The sequence below is a fragment of the Cynocephalus volans genome, chromosome 9, assembly GCF_027409185.1.
Source record: "Cynocephalus volans isolate mCynVol1 chromosome 9, mCynVol1.pri, whole genome shotgun sequence".
Taxonomy (NCBI): Eukaryota; Metazoa; Chordata; class Mammalia; order Dermoptera; family Cynocephalidae; genus Cynocephalus; species Cynocephalus volans.
Window position 1 is genome coordinate 39405463 of NC_084468.1, and position 27482 is coordinate 39432944.

The 27482-nt window shown below is 37.2% G+C and overlaps 1 protein-coding gene across 1 annotated transcript in view; it reads right to left on the minus strand.

The window, feature by feature from the left end:
- The window catches only part of KCTD8 (potassium channel tetramerization domain containing 8), a 228335-nt gene extending 207631 nt beyond the window's left edge, over positions 1 to 20704 (minus strand). Inside the window, exon 1 of the mRNA XM_063108206.1 lies at positions 19358 to 20704. Within this exon, the coding sequence (XP_062964276.1) occupies positions 19358 to 20312 (955 nt within the window). The 5' untranslated portion in view covers positions 20313 to 20704. The remainder of the gene's footprint in view (positions 1 to 19357) is intronic.
- Positions 20705 to 27482: the final 6778 nt, after the last annotated feature.

Here is a 27482-nt window from a genome sequence, read left to right on the forward strand (position 1 = left end):
AAATCAGTCCTCCCACTTGTCTTCCATCTTCCTGTGAGTTCTTCTAGATACTAAACACTGAAGCATCAGACTCACCTTTTACTCCATCTCCCCATCTCCTTTGCCCTGATGATTTTTCTTTTTCTTTTTTTTTTTTTGGTCATTACTTGCAGACTCTATGATTATTTATGCAGAATATTCAAAAGAATCTACAAATTTACCAGGACTAAAAAGAGTTCCTCAACTTTTCTGAATACAAGATTGTTATAGAAAAACCAACAGCATTTCAATACCTAACAATCATTTATAAAATACAAGTGTAAAATATATAATTTGTAATAGCAACAAAACTTTAAAATATGGAAGAACAGGTATGAAAAACCCAATGGCAAAGTTAATTTGTCTTGCTTTTTTAAAATTTTGTTTTAGTTTTTGTTTCTTTTAAGTTAATAACTTTATTTTTTATAGCAGTTTTAGATTCACCCCAGAGCATTTCCACCTGCCCCCATCCCCACATATGCCCAATGAATATTTCTCCACAGTGTCTCTAATATCCATCCCCTCTTTTTCTTGCTATAATACACTCACTTCATGTCTTCCCTTCCCTCAGCATCTTTAATATTTGCTATTATCCTCAAGGTAAAGATCTCATCTCTTTTGTCTCCCCACATATATCATAAACTCCCTGAAGGTAAAGATGATTTCTACAATATATACATTTTGATATCCTTCTTTAAAGACACTAGCCTGTAATGATTATTCAATAAACATCTGTGGATTTAACACAGTCACTTATGTGGCTCTGACAATGCTGACCACTGAAAACTTAATACAAAAAAGCCTCAGTCTATGTCTTCCAAAGAATATTCTGGTCTTCTGTACCCCCTTTTTATCAGAATAGCTTTTGACAGATATATTCCTTTGTGACCAAAAATCTATGGTATATTTCAGCCATTCCTCTAAGATGGTCTTTGGGATTTTCTTAATACCTTGGGATTCATGACCTCGGGCTTTTTCAGACTGATGTTTCCTCCACATTACTATATTGATTCTGCTAAGTTATCTATAATCTTATTATTATTATCATTATTATTATTATTATTATCTGTTTCATTACACTTTGACAGTTTAGCTCTTGGTGAATAAAATGAGTAAAAGTTGAGAGCTTGAACATCTGTAATCTCTGGGGTATTAGAGCATGGGCTACCCTAAGCAAAATTATTAAATACATGGAATTTTTCACAAACAAAGCTCTGTTTTTATTCCATGTTCCTCTCAAACAGCTTTCCCTCTGTACCTAATTTGAGTTGAAATGCCTTTATGTTCTCCCATCTATCCTTATTAAAACATTTTCTTGAAGCCAGTATTTTAACACTCTGTATTTATCTATAATCCAGTACATAAGAATATATATCCTTGATTAACTCTGAATTTTTTAATAATTGTAATTTATTTTAATTATAAAACTAATGAAGGCTGAAATTAAAAGATTCATGAAAAAAGGAATAAAGGTTATTTAAATTCCCATTATCCTATAAACTAGATATAACTAAGTGCATTTCCTTCTGGCCTTTTTAATGCATGAATATTTACTTGCTTTTTAAAAATGTAATTAACAGTATTTTATACATACAGCTTTCTGTCCTTTTTTCACTTAATATTTTAGCAAGACCATAACTTTTCTCAGAACCCATTTATTTGCATTATTTATATTAGATAAGTTCTTAAACATTAATTCAGAAAGATTCCTGAAAAAAGAAGAATATTCTCAAGCACTATCCCCCCAGAGATTTGAATTCAGTACGGAACAAAATACTCAGTTTTAACCAACATCCCAGGTGATACTACCATAAGTACCTTGGACTATCACAGCTTTTGAAATTTCTTTACCTATCCTGAAAGAAGCAACTGGTTGCATCAACCACCCTTTCATCAGCATCCTTAGCTAACTCTGATCTGTTCTTCATAACACCCAGACTAAGAATCTACAAATGGCATCAATACCATTATCTACCCTTTCTACTTCTGTATCCACGCCAGAAATTGTCTTCCAGTTATGCAATTTGTTACCAACACAAATTTATAATTTTCTTTAATTATCTCTAAAATCACTAATAAGCTCCTAATTCGTAAATATAATTGATATTTTCAGTCTTAATCTACAGCCTGATCCATCTTAATCTACAGCCTTAATCAACTCTCTGCAGCATTTACACTGTTAAATATACACTTCTTGGTGATTAAAACTTGTTTTCCCCATAGCTTCCATGACCCTTCCTCATTTCTGATACTCCTAATGTCTAACTGGCCCTTTCTCAGTATCATTCCCAGACTCCTCTTTATCTGCCTGCTCCTTCAACAGCCTCAGCACAGTTCTCTTCCTCTCCAAACTCACTGATCATTTATCTAACCTCTAGGACCTGCATTTGGGACACTTTCACCTAAAAGTTACACCAATACCTGAACCTTAACAGGTCTAAAATTGACCTTATTATCTCTCCTTAGGGATGGAGGCAGGGCCTCACTCATCCAGCATACCCTATATAAGGCCATTACCGACTCTGGAGTCATTCTCTATTACCTCTTTCTCCATCTTCTCCACATCCAATAAGTCACAAAGTTTGACCTAAGATACAGGATCAGGTGATCAAATCAGTTTCCCTTAGTCAGAGATCAGAGTATCAAGTTTCACTAATAATTTCAAGAATGGAGGCACAGTTGAAACAGAAAGGTCTGGGACATCCCACTCGGCTCCCTAGTTCCTTCTGTCCCAGGTGGGACATTCATTCTCGGGTCCAGAATGATCAATGAGGAATTCAAGGGAGGTTTTTTGAGCCTCCTTACATAGATGAAAGTGCATAAGTTAAAAAATTACATTTATACAACCAGAAAAATGAATATTTTATATGATATCCTCCAGTGAGCCATGTCTCATAAAGTCATCCTTTAGTCAGGGTCATCTGGTAAAGAGCTTTACTAGATAAGATATTTTCCTGCTAGAAAGTTGACAAAGAAATTAGATCAGGTCACCTGCCTCCTTATTCCCCCAAGATAGTCTCCTGATAAAGGGAATAAATAAATGACAGACCAGCTGCCAGATGCTTAAACTCCTTCTTCCCAAAGTTCATTTGATTACACGATGTACATAGCACTAGAATGTATTCCTTTGCTCGCTATCTCCACTAGTGCACATTGGCCCATCTAGCTTGAATCTTTCTAATAGCTACCAACTAGACAAACAAATTTAGTTTCCCCAATTCCATGTGTCACTCTGCTGCCATAGTTGCCTTTTGAAAATGCACATTTGGTCATGTCACTTTCTGGTTTCAAATCCTATGCCAGATACCTAATGTGCTGCATCATCTTTTCTCTGCTTACATTTCCAGACATTTCCCCCAATACATTCCATGATATCCAGCCACATCAGACTATTCCCAGAACATGCCATTTGCATGAACTAGCAAAGCTCCCAGCTCTCTCACATGGATGCACACAGTTCTGTCAATAATTTGCAATGTCACCTTTTCTCTAATGCTTTTCCTAAATCCTCCATTCAGTTTGGCAATTACCTCCTCCTCTGTTATTGCTATTACACTTTTCAAATAAGTAAAACAGGTAACTTTAGTGAACTTTGATTTTGAAGTTTCTGTGCCAAGTGCTTTATATGCATTCTATCATTTAATCCTCACAGCAACCCTCTGAAATGTGTACTATTATTCTAATAATTTTACAAAAGAGGAAACCAAGGTTTAGAGAAAATAAATGATTTACCCAAAGTCACATAATTATTAACTAAGAAAACTAGGATGTGACTGTAGCTCTGGTTTAGTCTAGAGCCCTCTTCCTCAAACTCAGTCATAAGAGGTCTCTACTCCTCATCACACGACTTCTCTAATTAAATCAATAAACACTTGCCAAATGACAATTTGGTGCAGACATAGTGTGAGGCTTTACTGAGCATGGAGAGCAAACCGAATAAAAAAGATTCACCCTCTCTAACTGAAGAAATCACCAGTTTTAATTCCATTTAAAGTTTTTAAATTTCATTTTTAAAAAATGTACCTAGTACATACCATCCTTTGCTACTTCAGCAAAGAAATAGGGGCTGGCTGGTTAACTCAGCTGGTTAGAGCATGGTACTCATAACACCGAGGTCCAGGGTTTGATCCCTGTACTGGCCAGTCACCAATAAATAAATAAATAGATAGATAGATAGTACTGAGCATCAGACACAGTGCAAGACTTCACTCCACAGGGAAGAGAGAGCAGTTCTAATGTGAAATCACCCCCCTTAACTTGATTGGCCAAAACATCCACTTCAGGCTTAACAGTGAATTTCTCTATTTGTTGTCCTCCATGGGCTTTTTTTTTTTTTTTTTTTTAGCAGCTTGCCTTTTGTTGGCATTATTTATTATCATGTATAGGCATTAGATTTGTCTTTAATTTTCCTCTATTTGTCCTATATCTTGCATTTCCCTGACTTAAATTCACATTCCAATGACAGGCAACAGTTCACCCGGCAAGAAGCCGAGGTAGATCTCTCAGTCTGCATTCAAGAAGCTGAGGTAGACCTCTCAGCTTGCATCCTATCTATTTTTTATGGAGAATGGGATAGCTCCTTAGCTACTTTCCTCATATTTTGCCTCAAAGAAATTTATGGGTTTTTTTTTTAAACTACTAATTCAATATCAAAATATAGGATTCAACTGAGATGCTAAAAACACCTGACAAGCATCATCTCTTTTTATGTTCAGGTCATTCTTCAATAGCGAGATTGGAAATAATCTCAAAGGTTTTAAGGGATTTTCATGAATTCAACAACTAGAAAGTGGCAAAAGCAAAAGGTAATCTAAGATCCTCTGATTTTCTCTATTCCTTGCCAGAATCTTTATGCACTTTAGATATTCATTTATTCTGGATTCTAATATGTTTATCTTGAAACTACATACTTCCACAATAGAAAAATCCCCTTGGTATTTTTTATTATCCAAACTGAGATCCCATTTCCTACAATTTTTAGTCACTGATTACTTGCAAATAAGAAGCACTGAAAATGATGAAATTAAAATTATCAGTCTCATTTCCATTATACATACATTAGTATATAAAGAAATACCATAAGGAGATTTATGCAATGATGTTTTTGCAAAAGTGAGATGTGTACGAACATGAATACAGCTGCAGTTATTTTAATAAAAATTATCGTCTTTCAGATTTTCTTCCCAAATCCAAATGAAGCACAGGGTATGTGGGATATGGTGGATAGACATTGCTGTATCTAGCATGAAGATGGCTGAAAACTAAATTTCCTGATTCCATTGAGAAGGGCTTCTAGATGTAATTAGACAACTAAGAAAAAATTATGCATTTGCTTTGCCTTTTCTCTGTGAACCATATTTTAAGTAATTCTTCAGAGAAAGTTCTTCATTACAAAATTCCAGCTAATAAATGTGGAAAACATGATAAAATTAGAAAATCACTTTTTAGTCCCTTGTTTGAATCAAGCAATTGTATTTGGTGATAAAATTATTACATAGACATTCGATGGGAACTTATAATGGAGGGTTCAAACTGACACCACTTGCATCAACCAATTAATCAAAGCATCATTAAAAATGGGACACTAGCAAAATGGAGTACACAGAATCACCTATAAACAGTCTTGCCAAAAGAAAAAAAAAAGAAGATAAATCTAGTTAAGGTTGAGTTAATGTCCACTTACAGAAAATATAGGGACAAAGAAACAATTTAAATGATACCACAAGAAAGTAAACAGCCATATCCAGAATATGGGGCATTAATCAAGTCAACAAGACCCTATTTCTATAAACAAATTGATGGAATTACATGTGAAGAGATAGAGATAGAAAGAGAGAAACACAGAGACACAGAGAAAGACAGAGACATAGAGGGGAAGTTGTCATTTATTAAAAGAAAACAGATATAAAAATAAAATCTATAGTCCTGAGTTAAAAAAAAAACTATAAAAATATTTTTGAGGAAATCTTGGAAATATGATTATGGACTACGTATCAGATATTGCCAAGAAATTATTATTCATCTTGCTAGAATTGATAATGGAATGGTGGTTATATAAAAAAAACATTTTTTTTAGATACTAAAGTACACAGAAGTAAAATAACATAATATTCTGGATTTGCTTTAGGCTTGGCCATGATCAGGATGAAGGCAACCTGAGTATAGATCAATGAGAGAGTTTAGGTAAAATACACACCAGAAAGTAGCATGCAGCAGTTACAAACAACCAATTAGCTTAGATGGGTACATAACAATGAAATGATCTTAAAAAGAAAGTACTTAATGAGAGAGATAACAAATATGTAAATTAAAAATGTAGGCAAGATAAAACAGAATACCCATTGTTCAAAAACACATAACTATAACTATTAACATTAAATACATTAGAATGGTTACCCATGGGGGATGAAGTGGTGGAGATTAGACAATTTAAACTTTTAAAATAATGATAAGAAATAGCCTTGCATATTCCAATGTGATAACGTGCTTTGAGGATTTGCTGCTGTTGTTTTGTTTTTAAAGCTTCATTTCCTGGACTCCCTTGCGGCCTGGGTTCCACACATGATTCAGGTTCCGCGACCAGACACTCTTGTGAACTAACGCATAAGGGGAGTTAGGAAGTGTGCTGAGGATTTTATTCTGATGGGTGTAGATCATGGCACAAGTGGTGTAGGTAGACCCTGCAGCTTTGTAGCAGATTCCTGATTCTTAGCTCCCGGATCCGTGTAAGGCAGCACCTCCCTTGACAGCCCTAGTCTATGACATGGTTGGGAATCATTCCTGGAAGCTCAGCCCTTCCACCTGTTAAATAAAATCATAGAGGGCCATTGTTTGAGACTAAATTCCTGCACTAGGCCTCAATGGACCAGACTAAAAACCAAAATGGAGTCACACCTGCTAAATTCCACATCATTTAGGTTGTGGTCTGACCTTAGAAGTCAGGAGGAAAAGATAACAGCCAATTTCCCAAACAGGCAAGTTTAAATCTTCAATAGGTATGATAATGTAGTTGCCTCTGCTTTAATGCTTACACAAAAGAGATAGCTTGAAGCAACCAGATGTTAACTACTCAGTTATTTTTCTATTATTCTGTCTTCCTGTCCCCATCTTACAAGGAAAGTAACTTTGAAATGACCAATCTGCTTTGTTCTTTGTTTCTGCTTTCTTCAGCTTCTTTCTGTCCATAAGATAAACCTCCTGTGCTGGACTCATTGGAACACATTCTATTTTATAGAATAACCTAATGCCTGATTCTAGAATCACAATAAAGCCCGTTAAGATCTTTAAATTTGTTGTAATTTTGTTCATTGACACAACCAATCTGCAGGCAATCTATTATACTTAAATAAACTATTTTCAGCTTAAATGAGCTACAGTAGATTCTGTTGTCTATAAACAAGACCACTGAAAAATACAGGGAATTTAAAAACCATTGCCTCTCAAGCTTTTCCCAGATTTTTTTACAAGATAAAGGGTTTAAAATGACTGTAATAGTTTTCTAGTGCAGCTGCAACAAAGTGCTACAAACTGGGTGACTTAAGCAACAGAAATGTACTGTGTCACAGTACTGAAGGCTGAGAGTACAAAATCAAGGTGTCAGCAGGGTTGGTTCCTCCTGAGAGCCATGAGGGAAAATGTTTCATGCTTCTCTCCCAGATTTGGGTGCTTTGCTGGCGATTTTTGGCATTCATTGGCTTGCAGAAACAACACTACTATCTCTGCCCTCAAGTTCACATGGCATTCTTCCTGTGTACATGCATGTCTGTCTCTATCCCTGTGTACAAGTTTCCCTTTTTAAAAAAGGACACCAGTCATACTGTATTGGGGCCCACCCCAATGGCCTCATTTTCACTTGATTATCTCTATAAGGTACACTGTTTCCAAATAAGGTCACATTCTGAGGTATGAGGATGAGGGAGGGTTAGAACTTCAACTTATCTTTTTGGGAGGACATAATTCAACCCATAACATACTGCATACAGTTTTAAAAAAAATATATAGCCATTAGTCCCTAGACTCTGGTGAGTGTACTACAACTGTAAGATAAATAATTTTTTTTTTCCTTTTTTTAGGTTAACCAAATACTGGGTATTAACTGTGCTGTGCAGTATAAATGCTAAGTACCGAATTATCATTATCATTATCATTGCCAATTGATCATGGCAGCTTTAAAACAGACATTTTAAAAGAACTAAGTTTATTTCACAATTCAAACATGCTGATACAGAAAGTAAAAACTGGAATATCATTATGGTTCTCGCATGCTTTAGAATCACATCAGTCCAAGCAAAAGAAAAGTGAGTGATTATACGAGGCTACAGCAACTTTGGTGCAGGGCTTCCTGGCATATTTATCCTTGGTCCCGTTTACTAGAAACATTAATAATTGTTAACAAGGTCCATATCCTGTATTATCCAGCAAATATAATGTATATCTTTTTACCACTGTCTATGAAGCATGCTAAATCAATTCATCACAGATCCACTCGACTGAAATGAAAAGAAATGCCTAAAAACTATTTCAAATTCTACTTTAATACTAAATATAAGATACTTGTCAAAGGTAACCAAAGGTAAAATGAGAAGTCTTCATTTTAACTTGACTTTAGGATTTCTTCATGGGGGATAGGTAACATCTATAACAAATATGACAAAATCTCAACTCTTGAATAGATAAATGGTAAAATTTCTCAGAAAAAGAGTCAGGTGTAATACAGAGATCATAAAGAATATCACTTTCAAAAAACTGTGTTTTTCTCTAAATAGGCAATTTCTAGCAAAAGGTCAATATCAGTAATAATATCTCATTTTCTAACAAAAACTGTTCATTAACCATAGTTCAGAAGGAAAATGTTTTTAATTGCCAGTAGTGACCATCACACTGATGCTCTCCCAAAACATGCTTTTGTGTGTACGCATGTATGCACACACACACACAAACATACACAATCATGCCTAGACTCTTGGGATCAGAAGTTAGTAAGAGATATAGATGACCTTTGGCCATGAGCAGGGCCATCACACAGAGTCTCCCATTTGTGAATTGCACATATACTCTGTATGCCAATTATCTACCACGTGTAATCTAAAGCCAAGCAATGCAAACAACCTGCAAATCCTACCGTTTACTACCATACCTTCAGCATCTAACAGACTCCTGGTGTATAGCAACAGTTAATGAATGCATGAGTAAAATATAAGTGGACTAAATAAGAGATATGATTCAGTAGCTTAAAGTTAATCTAACCTGGATTTCTCTCAGTTTGATAGTTTCTATGTTTCTGAATGTTTTTGAAAAATCATTAAATGAGAGACTGTGTGAAAAGGTAATTCACCTTTAATAAATGTTTTATGAATAGCAATATACTCAACACGTTCTTTTTAAGAAATGACAGCCTGACACACTAAAACAAGAACAAATACACCATTTTTATTCAGCACGGGTTACTTGACACATATTACTTACGGTATTCCATGAAGGTAAGATGAAAAGGAAGATCAAACTCTACCATTTCTCCATGAAGAACTGAAGTACAGAAAAGTAAAATAGCACAAAATAAAACAAATCTACATACAGATGAAGGTTAAGACTATAAGCCAAGGACTTTACTTGCCAAACCTTTCTTTTTATTCCAAATCAGAATCAACATTAGAAAGACTGATCCTCAGAACGACCACACAGATGACACACACCAATGACTTGCAACCACCACGCCAGCTTCCTCTCACCACTTGTCAGTATGAAGTTGCCGCTGTAGCAACTTTTCATATCAAAAGCAGACATCATTTTGGAATTATATGCATGGAGCCTTATTCTCCACCTGCAAAAAAACCATGCTAGATGCAGCCTCACCAGCCAGAAGAAAACAGGTCAGAATACTGGAGAATTACCTCTGAATGTCTGCCAGCATTTGCCTCCTATGTCGCTGCTTTCTTCAAATACCTGGACCTTTAGCAACTAATTAGAAAACTTATATTCAAAATGTGTTAGAGCAATTTCAATAGAAGCTGATTGAGTTGACAGCTAACACAGTCTTCCTAAAATTGTGAAGATATGTATTTGAATCCAAAATTTAGCCTGAAATTTTGGCCAAATGCCCAAACACTGGGCAATGTTTGAGCCCACCTGGCTTTGTGACAATTTGTTCTCTTGCATAAAACTGCTGAAAATCAAAGCTAAAAGCCCTCATCAGAAATATAAATAAAGAATATAATTAAGAGATGCATTGCCTAAATATACCCCATAGTTTGAGACAATTTTCATCAAATACTAGTGTTCTTGTTAATTGTGTCAAAATTGACCAGCGACCTGGAAGAGTGCATTTCTCTCCCTAAGCAAAGAAGAATCAACTAGAATAAGGTACAATTTATTTTACACTTGTCAGGTCAACATTTAAAAAAGTAAAAACCTAGTAATGATAACAGAATTTTTCAGGGCAGTTTTGAATATAGGTATTGGTCAACATTTAAAAAAGTAAAAACTCAGTAATGATAACAGAATTTTTCAGGGCAGTTTTGAATATAGGTATTGCTTTCAATTTCCTCAAAAAAATCTGGCACTGAGAATTAGTGTAAAGAAATAAAATTGGTTATGTATTTTTGAGGCACTTAAACTAATAAATGGAAATAGCTAACACCTATTGAGTATTTTATTTGTGCCTGATACTATTCTAAGTATTTTATATGGATTATTTCATTTAATCCACATAAAAAACCTATAAAGTGAGTACTACTTATTTTTCCAAGATCTCAAAGCTAGAGCCAGAATTTTTCAAGGAATCTGACTAAAAAGTATTAAACCATTTATCAGGTTCAAGGATTTGCTTCTTAGGAGTGGGGGCCAAGAGATTCTGGCATTGTCTCTCCCTAAACACAGTACTGCTTTCCTTTTTCTGCTTGTACCAGGAATTACAAAGCATGTCTAATCATGCAAAATGGTGAGAAAGAGCAATATATTATGAATCTTATATGCTCAAGGTTTTAATTATCGTAACTGGTGAAAGAAATGAAAATAACATAACAGTGATTTAATCACATGAAGTCAACACTATATATTTCTTTATTATATTCTTTTGTTGTACTTAACTTGCTTTTTTTCCTACATAAGTAGGGTTTAATAGGAGAATGGTTACATTATGGTAGAAATAACATTCTAAGTTAACTGCTAAACAAACATTTGATCTAAGTTTAATTGTTGAATAAGCACTGAACTAATAAGCATCCTGTTAGGTATACTCTACTGCCAGCAAAGTTGGTTTATTTTTATTAACTACTTTGACACAAGGTAACTAAATATAAATAAAACTAATATTGTAATACTAATCAGTAAACAGTAATATCTGTTAAGTGCATTTTATGATACCTTTTAAAAACTGAGGCTATAGTTAATAATATTGTATTTTTCTAAATAGCTAGAAAAGAGGATCTTGACCATAATCACTACAACAAAAAGATAAATATCTAGGTGATGAATGTGCTATCTACCCTAAGTGAATCACTGTACAATATATACATGTATAAAAACAACACATTGTACCCCACAAATATGTGCAATTAAAGATAAAATAAATTAAAATAAATTTAAAAACTGAGTAAAGATTGCAACATAGAGTTAACTGGATCCTTACCTTTGCAAATACCTATCAGTATAACCAGATACGTCCTGAACTTAGTTTACACCAAAATAGAGCCTGACCATGTCTAGAGGCAGCAATGACTCTACATTCCAAGATTTTTTTAAAGACCGGTACTCATCACTGTGGTTGCAAGTAGGCTGAGCATTTGCCCACCATCTCTCATACGTTAAACAAATCAAGTCGATTTTTGATCCCTTACTCCTTCTATTCCATCAATAATTTAAATGTAAGAAAATACGCACATCTGTGTGTGTATGTTTGCAAATCTAACAACTACTTATTTTCATTCCATATAGGTTTTTATGGAAAAACTTCTCACATATGACTCCCGCCTCTTGCTAACATACTAAATTACCCCTCTATAACATAATTTATAATAGCATAAAGCTTATGTGATGACCTTAAACACAAGATCTCAGTCATAACCATGACTGTATGTCTTGCTGTACTGTAGCCTGGTAGTTGCTCCATAAAAGCACTTTAAACTAAAGTGAAACTAAATCTCAAATTTAATAACTACCTAATGGAAACTCCAACATCTCTAGTTCATTCTTTAATCCGCACTTTCATTCAGAAAACAGATATTTATTTTCCTGATATGGTGTTAGCCAAAACACCAGGGTCTGAGAAAACAACTCAAGGAGAGAGAAAGGTAGTGCAGAAGATCAACATGAAAACACATAATTACATATCGTAGGAAATGCAATGAGTGACCTATCCTAGAGTACTAGGAAAAGATAGAGAAGTGTGAAGGCTAAACAAAGAAGGATTCTACAGCAAGCATTCACTCAGCATTATATGTCTATGATACCGGGGGTACACTAAAAAGCCAATGGGTCAGGAAATAAACTTACAAATGATATAAACTCGGCATAGAATATTTCATATATTTGTATTCTTGAAAATGCAACATACAATTAAATTTGTCCAGTAATCAGAAACTAATTAGAAACTTGTATGGTTAACAGAAAATAATGATGAGAAGTGTACAGATGACAGGCACAGGACACCTATATTCAGTTCAGCGGTAGGAGGTTCCCCATTACACTAACAACTTATAAACTAGTTAATTTAGTTGTTGGAGTGACTTTGCAATACTGTAAATAAAGTTATGCTAATCTTTAGGTAAGTCCTTGCAAAGCCTCTGGTGTTGTAGCCTCTCACTACTAGTGTAAAGAATGCACTCAATTAGAGAAGCCACCAGCATGTCTTTCAGGCTTCTGGCTGCTAAGTGTTGACGGACAGTTCACTCAAATACCCTGAAGCTAATTCAAAAGAGGCTTTAAAAATTATATCTGTAATTAAATATAGATTAGGTTAATCTGAAATGCTACTTTCCAAATACTTCAAATTCCTTATAGGGACCTTCATAATACTTTAAGGCTTCAAAAGCACTGGAAGCCAATCCCAATACCCAGAAGGTATTTGATACTTTATCAAATCTCATTTTACCAAGTATATAATTTAATGAGATTAACCAATATTTAGGCATAATAAGCAACTATATATAATTAACAAAACTGATTTCACTAAAATAGCTTCTGCATTATGCCACCTTCTAAGAAAAGAGCATATAAAATGTGTTCTATTTATAAAAGGTAAAAATGAATTTTTTGCCTTAGCACTGTTTAAATTTAATCCAGCTTATCAAACCTATATGCATTACTGGCTCCCCCAAAAAAATGTTAAATGGAGTCAAATGGTTTACTTTCTTTAACTTAAAAAATACTCATGAAAATGGTACCCTTGATTAAAAAAAAAAAAAAAAAATTAACCCTTTCAGCAAGTAAAGACGTAAATCATTTACTGTATTTTTATGGAAATTCAACATAGATTAAAAAATATTAGGTTCATTTATCTACAGTTCATATCACTTTTTCTGCTTGTAGATCTAAGTTCTAATTACTCAGTAGACACTGAAATATATTTGTCAAATCGACTGCATAAAACAAGCATTATTTTTAAATGTTTTAGGGGTAAGGGCTTTGTAGACAGAACCATTGAAATTCCAACTCATTCCCATACCAGCTCTAAGACTTATCCTCTCTAAATCAATAGTTTCCTAACTGAACTGTTAGGGAACTAATGTCAAGTTCAAGTAACGTTATGAGAAGTAAACAAAGTAATATATGTAAAACACTTGTCACACAATTAGACACAAAGTAAATGCGCTTTTTATTACACACTATTTTGAATAAAATCAGATACTTTCTAAGTTTACAGGGAAAACATTCAACACCAATATTAGTAATAATGTCTGTGGCAAAGTACATGTATTATACTTCTGCTATCTAAGATGTCAATAAAAATTTTAACACCGTGAGGGAAATGTCATTAAACGTATAAATATATTAAATGTATAAAATGAAAAGAAAAAAAATGATACAAGCCATCTATGTAGTATGGCCATAACTTTTTAAAAATATGTCTTTTCAGCTACATGTGCATAGAAAAAAGACTGGAAGGAAATGAATCAAGATTTTATTAGCAGTTACTGGTGGTGATTTTTAAAATTTTACTTTTCTTTACAAAAGTCCCTAAAACTACATGTATTACTTTTATAATCAAAATGGACTACTATTTTGTGTGTATGTGGTGAGAACATTTGAAACGTACTCTCTTAGGAATTTCAAAATATACAATACATTGATTATTAACCACAAATAAAATTATTAACTATAAAAAGGGCTACTTTTAAATAAATATATAATCATTTTCACATTTTTAACTAATGCCAGCTACTAACTTATGACAGTAGAATAGATAATACTGTAATTAGATACTAATTTCATACATATCCTTTCTCTTTTTTACAGAGGTTTGTTTTCTTCTTAAGCAAGGTAAATGCACAAATTGTGAGTTCCAGCATCCTAAACTACAAAGACGAAAGAACCTTGCTGAATAAGGCTTGTTAGCCACTCAGTGTTTCAGCTTCTGACTGACCCACACAAAGCTGTAAAAGGGTGTCAAGGAAAGCTAATGCCACAGCACTATAAAAAAGATAACTTTAGAGACAGTATTATGCCAGACATAGAAGTTCAATGCCCTTAAACATCAGCCGATGCCATAGCACAGCCTCTTAACTTTTTGTACTTCAAGGTTTATCATTTTCTGTTTGCTTTATTAGTGGAACTCGTTGCACGGGTCAGGATCTTGATGTTTTAAAAAGTTATCTGTTCCTTTTGCTTATTCCCCACTGATTCAAAAGCCATTTAGCCATATGGCTGCAGAGGAAATTTTCACATTATAATTATAAAAATAACTAGTAAATCAGGAGAAAAAGAATCAACTTTTTAAGAAAGTGATTAACAAAATTATTTTCCATAAAACGGTGTTTGGTGATAAAAGAAGTATTTTTAGTATAGAAAACGATATACAATTTTAAATGTATGCATCTAAGCAGAATGACTTTTTTAAGATGTATTCTAGAAAGTTCTTAATGAAACAGACATGCAACAGGCATTAATTAGTAGGGCTAAATAGGTGTTTGAATGTTTTCAACCCAACTAGCTTTCTCCAACCCAGCATAGCAAAATAAGTCAGAACGAATTTGAAAGAGTGGATATTAAAATCCATTAAGACAAATTAGACTTCACAGTCCAGTTCAGATCTAATTCCTAGATCTGGCACTCTCATAAATAAAACAACAAAAAAGAACATACCAAACTTAAAGAATATCAACTACAACCTAGATAAAATGTATACTTTCACACAAATTGCTCAACCAACATACATAGTTCAATACTTGAAGCACTATTAAGAGAAGAGTAATAAATCAGCACTACTTTTTCTGTAAATGCACTGATTATGAGAAATAAAGGAAATATATAATGTTATTTTAACCATGGGTAATCTACATATAACATTCCAAGCATATAACTATCTATTGTCTATGCAATACTATGCCAACATAAAATGCCTTTTGTCTTCTAGATGTTGCTAAAAACAGCCACAACTATACTTACCAGACACCCCCCAAAAACAGAAAGCACAATAAATCACTCTGTTTCCCCCAAGAAAGAACAGTCCGTCTTCAGTATTAGAAGAGTAATATGGAATTTAATAGTGTTAGTATATGTTGCAGTGTACTAAAAAGACTTGATAAATAATGAGTTAAGACTGAGAACAAATAAAAGTGTCCATGTAGCCAAATGAAGCTGGTATTAAATGTTTAATAGACTGTATATAACCTTGAGCACAAAAACCCAATGACTTGGATACAAGCACTTAAGGAGATAAGAATCTAGCTCAGTATTTATCAGAAAATATTGCCAAAGTTTCAAGTCCTAGTGCTAAAACACTTCTTGGCCCTAAATCAGAAGTAGGTTCTGTTGTAGTCGATCCAGAAAACTAACTGGACTATGAGTGGCAAGCTTAAGTCGTTTGGCCTGAAAAATTCAAGTTCCAAGAAGGAAGTTCGTTTTTTAATTGGTTGTTTCAAACTTCTGAAAGTTTAGTATGGTATCATTTAATCACAAGGTATTTTTATAATTAACTTTACAATTAACTATACTTACTCTGAACCAAAATTAAAATTTAATGTTGACAAGAATAATAAAATCTGTAATATATTACTTATAATAGTTACAGCTAACATTTGTTGAGCTTTTATCATGGGATAGGCACTGAGTTAAGTACTATACATGTATTCTCAAATCCTATAAAATTGGTACTATAATAACTTCCATTATACAGGTGAGGAAACTGAGACAAAGAACAAGAAAGTAATTTAACCAAGATCACACATTTGGCAAACAGCAGTGTCTGGGATTACTAAACCATTTGCTATTCTCTTCCAATCTACAGCAGAAAACTCAAGGCAACAGGAAACAAACTGATGTCTCAGCGTATAAACTATAATTCTACCACTTTTAGAGCAGCTTCAAACTACTAAATTCACATGTAATCTGAATTTTGAAAGATGTTAAAATAACTGGTACATGTTACACACTAAATATACGTTAGACAATAAATATTTATTGAAATAACTGTGTCAAAAGGAGAAATAAAAGATATCAAGTTTCTTTTCTGTGTGTAAAACATAAGTAGACAAACAAGGTAGCACAATAATTTTACTTTTATGAATAATACTTATAATCTTTTCAAACAGAGAGTTGCCAAATAAGATAATTACATTCTGTCATTACCGGACGGAAATGCACAAATTTTACAGTGTATTATCATTCACTAGATATTAGAAGGAATCCCATTCAAAATAATGTGTGAAAATATAACGCAAAAGGTACGAAACATAAATATATGCATACCACTATTCGAGTTAAATTTAACATCAAAAATTTAAAATGACAGGTACATTTGGTTGATCAATGACTGGTGTACCACTTCAAAACAACAATATTTAATCTGGAATTAACATATTTTCTTCCAAACTTAGGTTAATCAATGAAGAAAGTTGTAGGTTGCCTTCTTAGATTTCTGGGACTTTTATGAATGAATTTCAGAGATCTTTAGTAATGTGAGTATTCTACAAGTGCTTATTCATAATATGAATATGTTATTTTACTTAACACTTTTTTTAGCTCTAGAAGTGAAACAGATCCTGAATTTCAGATATCTCTCAAATTATTCTATTAGTTAAATTGGCTAAGTTTTCAACTCCAACATACTAACGGCAATTTTTTTCCTAATTTAGAGAAAATTAATAATACCTCTTCATAATCAAAGTAATGATCATTTTCAAGTCCAGAACTTTCTAGGAGAAAAAGAAAGAGCAAAACCATGAGAGAATTGCAAAATTTAAGAAACATAACTCTGCAGCACATTCATGGTTATATCTTCTCTAACAAGAAAGGCAAACGTTCATTTCACCTCATCTTCTGAAATGCTTGGAAATATATCTATGTTGAAATGACTTAAACGTCTAAAAATCTAAGAAGTTGCTCATAAAGGTCGGATTAATAGTGAATAAGATGTAAAAAATGATGCTAAAATATATTAATTTCTTAATATATATTGAAGAGATGCCAATTTTATATGAGCAATAAAATATTATCTTCCCTTGGGTGGCTTTTCTGACTATCAGTCATTTTAGTGTGTAACAAATAATCCATTGATACAATTAAGGTTTTTATCTACCACTTCAGTGGACACTTCATTTGCTCCTCTATTGAAATGGTTTCCTCAGGAAATTCCAGCAGTATTTAAAAGGCAATCCAACTCTAAGAGCCAGTGTCTTGTCACCTATCTGCAAGGTTACAGAAAATACAAACACTGAACCACCTCCCAGTCAAGCTTGCACCTGTGTGAGGACAGCTCCCTTCCACTTCTCCAGTCAAAATAAAGTGTAGAAAATTGTTCAGTTCCCAAAGAGTGAGTGCATTGCCAAAATAAATAAATACAACTAAAGCTGGTCTGTCTCCATTATAGGCTTTCAATGCTGCTCTTCCTAACACTACAGGCAGGTTTTAAAGCTTCTATGTCTTGCCAAAGGAAAAACGTTTGCCAAGTAATGTTCCTGCTGCCATTCCAGCTGGCTTTTCATTTGCCCAAATCGCTCTCTAGTCTTAGCTTTCCTCACTTTATGCAAATCACTGAGAATTGTGCCGGCCACACCCCGACCCCACCCTCAAGCCCCAGTGCAGGTTCGGATTGTGGTATCTGGTGGAGGAGTTCTTGAACTCTACAGAGCCCCCTCCAGAAGCGCACTACAAAAAGAGTGCCAAATGCTTTCCCAAGTCTTCTCTCATTCTCTCGTTCCAGAAAATCACTGCATTTATTCACACTGGGAATGCGGACTCAACCCCTCTTCCGCGCTCGAAGTGCCCAGAAAGGAAACACAATCACAACAATATTCATTCTCATTTTCACATTCATTCTCTCTCTCTCTCTCTCTCTCTCTCTCTCTCTCTCTCTCTCTCTCTCCCCCCCCCCCGTCCCTCCCTCCCTCGTTCCCTCCCTCCCTCTCACACACACACGCACACACTCCATGCCCCTTCCTGATCTCCAGCCCTGAGCGTACTGAGAGCAGTGCACACACACCCAAACTTTCTAGTTCTTTCTACCCTCCCCTGTACAAGTCACTGGACAATTGCACTGGAGATAGTAAGTGACACGGGAAAATCTGGGTTTCCGTCTGTCAGTGGAGACCTCTTTCCCACCAGGCGCTCTCACGTCCCGCCCTCTGAGGGGCTGAGAAGGCGCAGTCATCACTTCTCCAGTTGTCCCCTTCCGAAACTACCTGTATTGGATGCTCCTGCGCCGGACCCGCACCCACAGTAGGTAATCCTGGGGGTGAGCGGCGACGCCTCTATGCCATGCTGCCCTCTGGAGGGACACCAAGGAGAGCCGCTTAAGTTGACCCCCTGGAGTCCCGCAGAAACGGAGAAATGGAGGAGGCCCCAAGCACCCAGCCCTGTGCTCCGACTTCCCCCGCGCCCTCCGCGGTAGAGGGGCGCCCAGAGCAGCTCGGAGCTGGCCGGGGCCTGAGGGCAAGATTCATACAGTTAATGCAGAGGATTGCGTGAGTGCTGGGAGCTACTGAGTTCGAGAAAGGGACATCGGAAGGGGCGAAAACGTACATGGTGTCTACAGCAGAACGGAGGCGCGCGGGGAGGGCCGCTCGCACGGATTAGTTAACCCGCTCCCGCCCGGGACACCTCGGCCGGGACTCCAACCCGGCTCGAACCGGCCGCGGGCCGACCAGGGGGCGAGGGGTGCCAGGACACGCAGAGACTGCGAACTTACGGAAGAAGATGTACTCGGTGTAGCTGCTCCAGATCTTGTCGTCGCGGTACTGGTTGACGAAGGCGGCGGTGCCCGAGGAGTTACACGCCACCATGTGGAAGCCGGCCTCGGACAGGCGGTCGAACGCCTGCTCCAAGTAGGTGAACTTGAGGTAGAAACGGGACGTGTACTTCTCCGGCTGCCGGTCGGGGTCGCGGCTCTCGTTGAGCGTGTCCCCGAAGACCTCCTTGGCCAGCGCGATGCGCCCGCACACCATGATGCGCGCCACACGCCGGAACTTGGCGTCTGCCTGGTTGTCGCGCACTGTGGTGTAGGAGCCGCGGTAGCCGAGCGTGAGGAAGCCCGAGCGCTTGTCCGGCGCGCCGCCGCCGCCGCCTGGAACTCCGGGGCCCAAGGGTGCGGCGGCCGCCGCCCCACGCAGCAGCAGCGCGTCGCTGCTGCCCTGGGAGACGTTGTCCTCCAGGTCGCTCTGGCAGCCCTCGTCGTTGAGCGAGTTCTGCTTGGTGACCTTGGGCGACAGCAGCTTGACCAGGTCAGTGAGCTGGAAGTATTCGGCCTCGCGCAGGAGCCGCTCCTTCTCGGGGAAGTGCTCGGGCAGCGCGAGCTGCTTGTCCCGTAGATAATCCAGCACGTACCTGAAGAGGAAGCCGTCCCGGTCGATGAAGAAGCGCGCGCGGCTGTCCCTGGGCAGCTCGCCCCGGCGCCGGGCGCCGCCCCGGGGACTAGAAGGAGCAAACATGCTGGCCAAAGTGCTGTCCGGGACGCTGAGCAGCGTCGAGTGCTTGGTCACATAGACCTGGCCGCCCACGTTCAGCTCCACCACCTCGGGGAAGGGCGAGAGTGCGCAGGTTCCCGGGGCGGCGGCTGTAGACGCGCCAGGCGAACTGGACGAGGAGACCATCTCGCTGATGGGCAGGATGGTGCTGCCGCCGCTGCCCGTGTCCTTCAGAGCCATGGTCCCCCCCTCCCGCCGCCGCCTGCCAAGTGAACCGGGAGGGCAGCACTTTCTCGTTGCCGAAGCCCGCGCCCCGCACCGTTCGCGCCCCCGGCCTTCCGTGTGCGCCTGGGCGGGGTGGCGCGTTCCTCTGGCCCGGGCGGCCCCGCTCAGGGCTCGGGGCAGCAGCGGCGTCGGCGGCGCCCGAGCTCCATCGAGGAAGCGAGGAGCGGGAGAGGAGCTCTGCAGGAGCCGCGGCGGCGGCGGAGGCGCAGGGAGGAGCGGCTGTTCCTTTGGGGCGACGGCGGGGAAGTGTGAGAGAGACTTGCGGGAGGATCTGGGGCTGCTGCTCGGCTCTCGGCGGGGAGGGCGGGAGGCGGGGCCCGAGCAAAGAAAACTCGCCGCCCCGGCAGCTTGCGAGCGCGCCGCGAGCCCCGAGCGCCGACGGTGGCGCTAACTACTCCTCGCAGCCCAGGAGGCGGCACTGACGTCAAGCCCCGGACTGGGACCCGAGCCACGGCTGTCATTTAAAGAGATAGGCTCCAGTCGCCGGCTGCCCGACTCCGACGCTAGGGGGCGGGGCCGAGGACCGATCCTGCAGGAGACTCTGCTTGACAGTCCTCCAGGAGAAGCGGGCAAGGAACCACCGAAAACAAACGGGGCGGGGGGAGGGACAGCATCTCTCCATTCACTTCATTCCCTCCTGCTGTCCGTCCCTTCCTCCTGTACTCCCTTTCTCTCTCCCGTCCTTCCTTCCTTCCTTCTCTCCCCCCACGTTTTCCCAGTAAAACTAATTTTTGCATTCTCGCTAAGATGGGAAGCGGGGTACTGAGAGGGTAGAATAGGTTTTGATTAAAACAAAGGTACCAGGCTTCTAGTCTGAAATTACTGCACACGTTGGCGTGCAAGCAGTGATTGCAAAAAAACTACGTAGGGGGCGAATCTCTTGTAATGGCTTGGTGATACTTTTTGAAGTGAAGGGCGAAATGCCCGTACTTCTACTACAATCACATTTCATGACTGTGTCATTTAACGGCATGTATGACACATAGCTGAAGGATTTTTAAAACTCTAAAATCTTATTTCAGTTCACAAAACTAATAAAGGACTGTATGTAACATGACTGTTTCCTTCTTTTATCTTTACAATATTTAATTCATAGTAGATGCTCAATATGTATTTACAGAGGGAGAGATGGAACCCGGGAGGAAATTTATTCGTTCCTTGCTTCTAATCCTGATCAGTCCCTTTATTAATCTCTCCATTTCCCTTTCAACTCGGTAGAGCAAGAGAAATGGCTTGTATTTTACTACTCCTCTAACCCCAAGAGTCAGGTCACAAATAAAAACCATATGAATTTAAACTCACCTTAATTTCCATTTGTTCATAGCACAGATACAGTCTGCAAAATTGGCATTATTTGTGAAGAAAAGTGAGGATAAAAATGCAAATGAGAAATCTGCTGTGGGAGAGTCTAACATGCTATCCACCTTGGGGTATACTTTTGTGTTTAGAAACACAAAGAATCATTGCGGCACAAAGTAGTTTGCTTCAGAAACTATCACAACAATATTATAAATGAATTTTATCCATTAAAAGTTAAAGTAATATACAGATTGTAATATATTTTTTAATCCAAAATTCCTGCTTACGATTCTTTCTTTTTCGATTCACAAAACAAACAGACAAACTGTACTGGATTTGAGATACAATTGTAACCTCAAATTTTCATAAATGATTAATACATTATTCTTTGGAGCATTACAAACTATATTTAATTCATTGATCCTTACAAGCCACATCCACAGAAAATGTTATACCAATTTTGAAGTTTTATTACTTGAGGCAAAGAAAGCCTCATGAACCAAGGAAAGCATACACTTATATTTGCCATAGGACTAAGACTTCAACTGGGTTTTTAGTATGCATCTTTGATAGAGTTTGAGCTTATGTGGAAATCTGATCCCCAATGTAGCAGTGTTGGGAGCTAGTTGAGTGATGGGGGCGGATCCCTCATGAATGGATTAATGCTCTCCCTGGGGGATGAGGGTAGTGAGCAAGTTGTCACTCTATTAGTTCCTTCGAGAGCTGGTTGTTTAAAAGACCCTTGCACCTCTCTCTTTCCTTCTTGCTTCCTCTCGCCATGTGATCTGCTTGTACCTGCCGGCTGCCTGCCACTTTCTGCCATGAGTAGAAGCAGCCTGAGGCCCACACCAGATGCAGCTGTCCCAGAATCATAAGCAAATAAACCTCTGTTCTTTATAAATTACCCAGTCTCAGGTATTCTGTTACAGAACACAAAACAGACTAATGCAATCTTCATGCCATCCCCTTACTCAAGCCTATTGCCTTCCCCCAAATTTATAAACTGATTGATCAAATAATGTAGAATTGATTTTACCCTTCTTCATTTAACAGTTAAAATCCAGCATTGAAATAATAGAAATAATACAATATTTTCTACTCTTTTGAGGAGAAAGAAAGCATTGGGGATTTAAAATAATGATTACTGGAAAGATAAATTATAAGAAACTATAACCTTCATAGATGAGTAAATAATAATGCATCAAACCTCTACTAATGAAACCCATTTATCATGAGGTAAATGTCCCTATTGATAAGGATGATGCAGACCATAGAACTGTAAAGAAGTGGATATATAATAAATATGCATATGTATATACAAATATGAGGTGTGTAATAGTATCAGATACTATAGAAAATAGAAAATTATTTTCATTTTTTAATTACATAAAATATACTTACAGGATAAGATGGTCTAAAATTTATACTCTAAATGAATCATCTTTGAAATTTATACTGAATTGTGTTATGTGATATATTGCTTTCAAAAATTATTCCTTCAACACTGATTAAACATCTCTCCTTAATCTATTCCCTCCCCATAATCCTTTTACTCTCACCCCCTCCCCCAACTATATTCTGCAGCCAAACTCCAAACTGAACTAATTGCAGGTCCAGAATGTCTTTATCTGTCCTTCTCTCTGCTAGAAATGTCTTTCCTCTTCCACCAGCTCCCTAATCCCTCCTCTCTGCTTACCTCTTCCCTCCAGGTCTAAGTTTAAATATCACTTCCTCTGGAAATCTTCGCATTTTTACCCAACCTAGTTAAGTTTCCTCCTGAGGTGTTCCCACAGGACCCTGTGCTTACACATGGGCCAGGTTTATCACACTGATGTATACCTGTCTCCCACCAGATTGTAAGTATGGCATGTAACTATAAGCACTTTTCTATCCCCAATGTGATGCTTAGCCCATAAGAGGTAACAAATTTCTATTTGTCGAATGCTCACTGCATAGAAATGTGTTCATATCATGAATGGATGGGTAATACATCACCTGTGTTCTGGGCACTAGGCTAAGCCATGAGATTGCAGAGATGAGTAACACTTGGTCCTTCACAATTAAAATCAGAAATAGTGAGAACTGTCTCTGATAAAAAATAACTCAGATCTAAAGGAAAAGGGAAAGCAAGAAAGTTAGATTCTTGGAGCAATCCATTTGGTAAACTGAGCAATTAGCACCAAATAACATAATCAAAACCATTTTGCTGCAAGCCGCAGACACCGTTAATGTTCCCTAGAGCAAGTTGATCATAAATATGGGTCCTTTAAGATCTTATGTTGCTGTGCAAAGCAAAGCATCACACTTCTTTGACTCAAAACTACACTAGATCAGCTTCCATACCCAGCACATTTTAAAATAACACAGTCAAATCTGTGTGTCTTAAAAGCACAGCAATCAAACCAAAAAGGATATATTGAGTCCAGATAATAACACATAAATAGTTTGTAATTAAAAATAACAAATTAAATATTTCTTCATTAGGCAGAGAGTTACTTAAAGGCAGGAACTGCACCTTCTTTGATAAGGGAGGAAGAACGCAAAAGGTAACAAAGGGATTTAGAGTCAGATAGGACTGGGTTAAAATCTAACTTTTTCTCTTACTAGCTTTGTGATTTCAGAAAGCTACTTAACCCCTCTGAATATCAGTATCTTAATGGGTACAGTGGAAATAATAAAGACCACAGACACCTCACTTAAATGATGCTTCCAGTAACAGGGCCATCCAAGTTTGACGGAGTTCACTGTGTTTGTTATGTCTGTTTTGTACTATTGTTCTGAGAGATGGGAGCAGAGCCACATCCTAACTAAATAGATCCAGTATCCAGAAGCAGGGAAGTGATTATAGTAGCTCTAACTACCTTCCTTCCAATTGTCTCACCCCTAAGACCTGGGATAACAATTCCCTACCATTAAGAACATGTCCATACCACAATGTCCTTGCCTGTCTACATCCATTATTTTTCTCTTTTGTTGCATGTTATCATCCTAGACACTGATATGATTTCATTGATTTAATTTATCCAAGTCCTATTTTTTGCTTTTTTAACTTTGCTCAGTCTTTTGACTGTAGTCTAATTACCACTTTTAGCTCGATTGTGTCCAAGACTGTGTTTCCAATTTTCAGGAAACCATCATGATATCCATTTATCTTGTTCAAAGCATTTGAAAGTTTTATCCCCACTCCCCTCCAAGAAAAAAAAAACCCTCAAGTATCATGTAATTCTAAGCAGAAAGCCTGAATTCTTTCCAGTAAAAGAGGCTTTGCAATTTTTAGAGCAGTGCTGTCTAATTAAAATATATACATGCTTACATATCTATTTTAAATTTCTAGTAGCCACATTACAAAAGTAAGTATGAAACAGCTGAAATTATTTTAATAATATAGTTTATTTAGGCCAGAATACCCAAAATATTATCATTTCAGCATATAATCAATATAAAAAATGTATTAGAGACAAAATTTACATTTTTCCATACTAGGTGGTAAAAATATGGTTTGTATTTTACACTTGTAACACATCTCAATTAAGGCTAACCATATTTCATGTGCCCAATAGTGGCTGCTGTGTTGTACAGCATAGTTCTAGAGCATTTGTGATTTTAAGCCACCAAGGTGTTTTGAGGATTAGGTAAGAAAACATGACTTTTCAAAGGTTTTATTACAAGAAGGACCATCTACAAATTCAACAATTGCTGTAGAATCTAGGGAGAGTTGGGAAGCAGAGTATAAGCCAGTTGACTTGTAAATCTCACATATCAATTTTGAGAATATCAGTGATTCCATGAAATAAAACAATTTTTGGAAATGAGGTATTTAGGAAACTCAGAGTATCTATGCTTGATGAACATGTTACATAGCTTATTGCAGCAATTTAAATATCTAAATATAATGCAATACAAGCTCTTGAACTATATGAAAAATTTTATGCAAGCACTTTTAAATGTTAGGATGATATCTGGTAGAACTCTATGAAATTCAATTCCCAAAGAAATTCAGACATGTTTGTATAGATGATGATTCAATATAGCAAAGCATTTTCTAAAATGCCTAGCATGTAAAAAATAATCAATAGGTGTTTGTGAAATAAGGTCATTCACAAACCATTTTCATATTAACTTACATAATATGTTTTCATAAGTGGCTGTTTAATTTAATACATTGTGTGTGGGAGTGTGTATGTTGGGGGGGGGACGGTTAGCAGCAAGTGGTCTAGTATTTCATTTTGTCTGACTGGCTGCCCCCTTGAAACAGGGCTGAGCTCCCCAAAGCCTGGGGGAAAGAGCAACATAATCCCCCATAGCCTTAGAGCATTCTGGGTAACGATTTTAATTAGGCTGAAGAGTGGGGATAATATTCTGATCCTGGATTGACTCTAAACCCCTGCAAATAACATAAACCACGTGCCTAAAACTGGTGATACTATATGCATGATATAAATTTTATAAATTCTGTGTTTCAATTTTTAACATATAATTTTAACATATAAGTTTAAAATGTTTATATTTGACAGCCAGTCAGTTTCCCTTGGAAATGCACTCCCTGCCCCCCGCTGAATTGCAAACTTTTATTAATTAAACCAGAGAATGTTAACCGATGAATGTGATTCCATCATTAAAACCCTAACCATAGCAAAAATTTAATGATTTCTTGTACTTTTAAACTTCTTGTCCACTCTCTTAGTCCATTTTGTGCTACTATAACAGAATTCCTACGACTGGGTAATTTATAATGGACAGAAATTTATTTTCTCACATCTGGAGGCTGAGAAGTTCAAGATCAAGATGCTGGAATCTGACATGTGTCTTCTTGCTGTGTTATGACATGGTGGAAGCGGGAGGACATACCTGATAGCCCTTTCATTAAGGCATTAAGCCCACCTAGGAGGGTGGCTCTCTCATGGTTTAATCACCTCTTAAAAGTCCCACTTCTTAATAATGTTACAATGGCAGTTAAATTTCAACACGAGTTTTGGAAGAGATGAACATTTCAACTATAGCACCTACCTACTATATTTGTCAAGAAGATTGTTTAGGTAGTGACTATAAGGCTTTTCATGCTCCTTGAATAAAGTTACAATGGAAATAAAATAGGGTTATTGTAAATATTATTTTTTTGTCTATCGTGCTTGTCCCCAAAGGGAGGACAGGGTGAGTTAGATTTAGGAAATTAGTCCCTCAAACTAAGGTTTGTAGTTATCAATATGTTGGGAAATACCTTAAATCTAAAAAGAAGCAATTAAAAATTTAAAATAAATGCCCCCAGGTAGTCTACTATTAAAAATTATAAATATAGAATGTGGATGGGAATGCTAATAGTTTGAGAAAATAAAATTATAGTGTACATTTATTAACAATCAAATCTCTTTTCTTATCATTGAGGTTTTTTTTTTTAAAGAGATGACTGAACATATGTCAGATGATTAAAGTCCTTGACAGAGGTCAATTGTCTGAGCCTGGAACAGTATCCCCACTGAATTGAGATGTCAGGTTGAACCATACGAAATAGCCACTGCTGTAAAAACTCTCAAAAACTGGCAATTTCATATGGCTCAACTGTGTTTTTCATTTGGTTTCATATGGCAAATTTCATATGGTTGCTAATAAGTTTCAGCAACAAGGACAATGAATCTAGTGCCATATCACTAAATACTTAAATATTTAGAGATACATAATTCATAACCTAAGTTGTAACCGCACACATTTAAGTGTGCTAAATATTTATATAAAAAGAAAAGTTCTATCTACCACTTCACTCTTCGTTCCCTCAGCACTTAAATACAGCTTGTGCAAAGAACAATTTGTTTATCTCTGGTTTGTATGTAT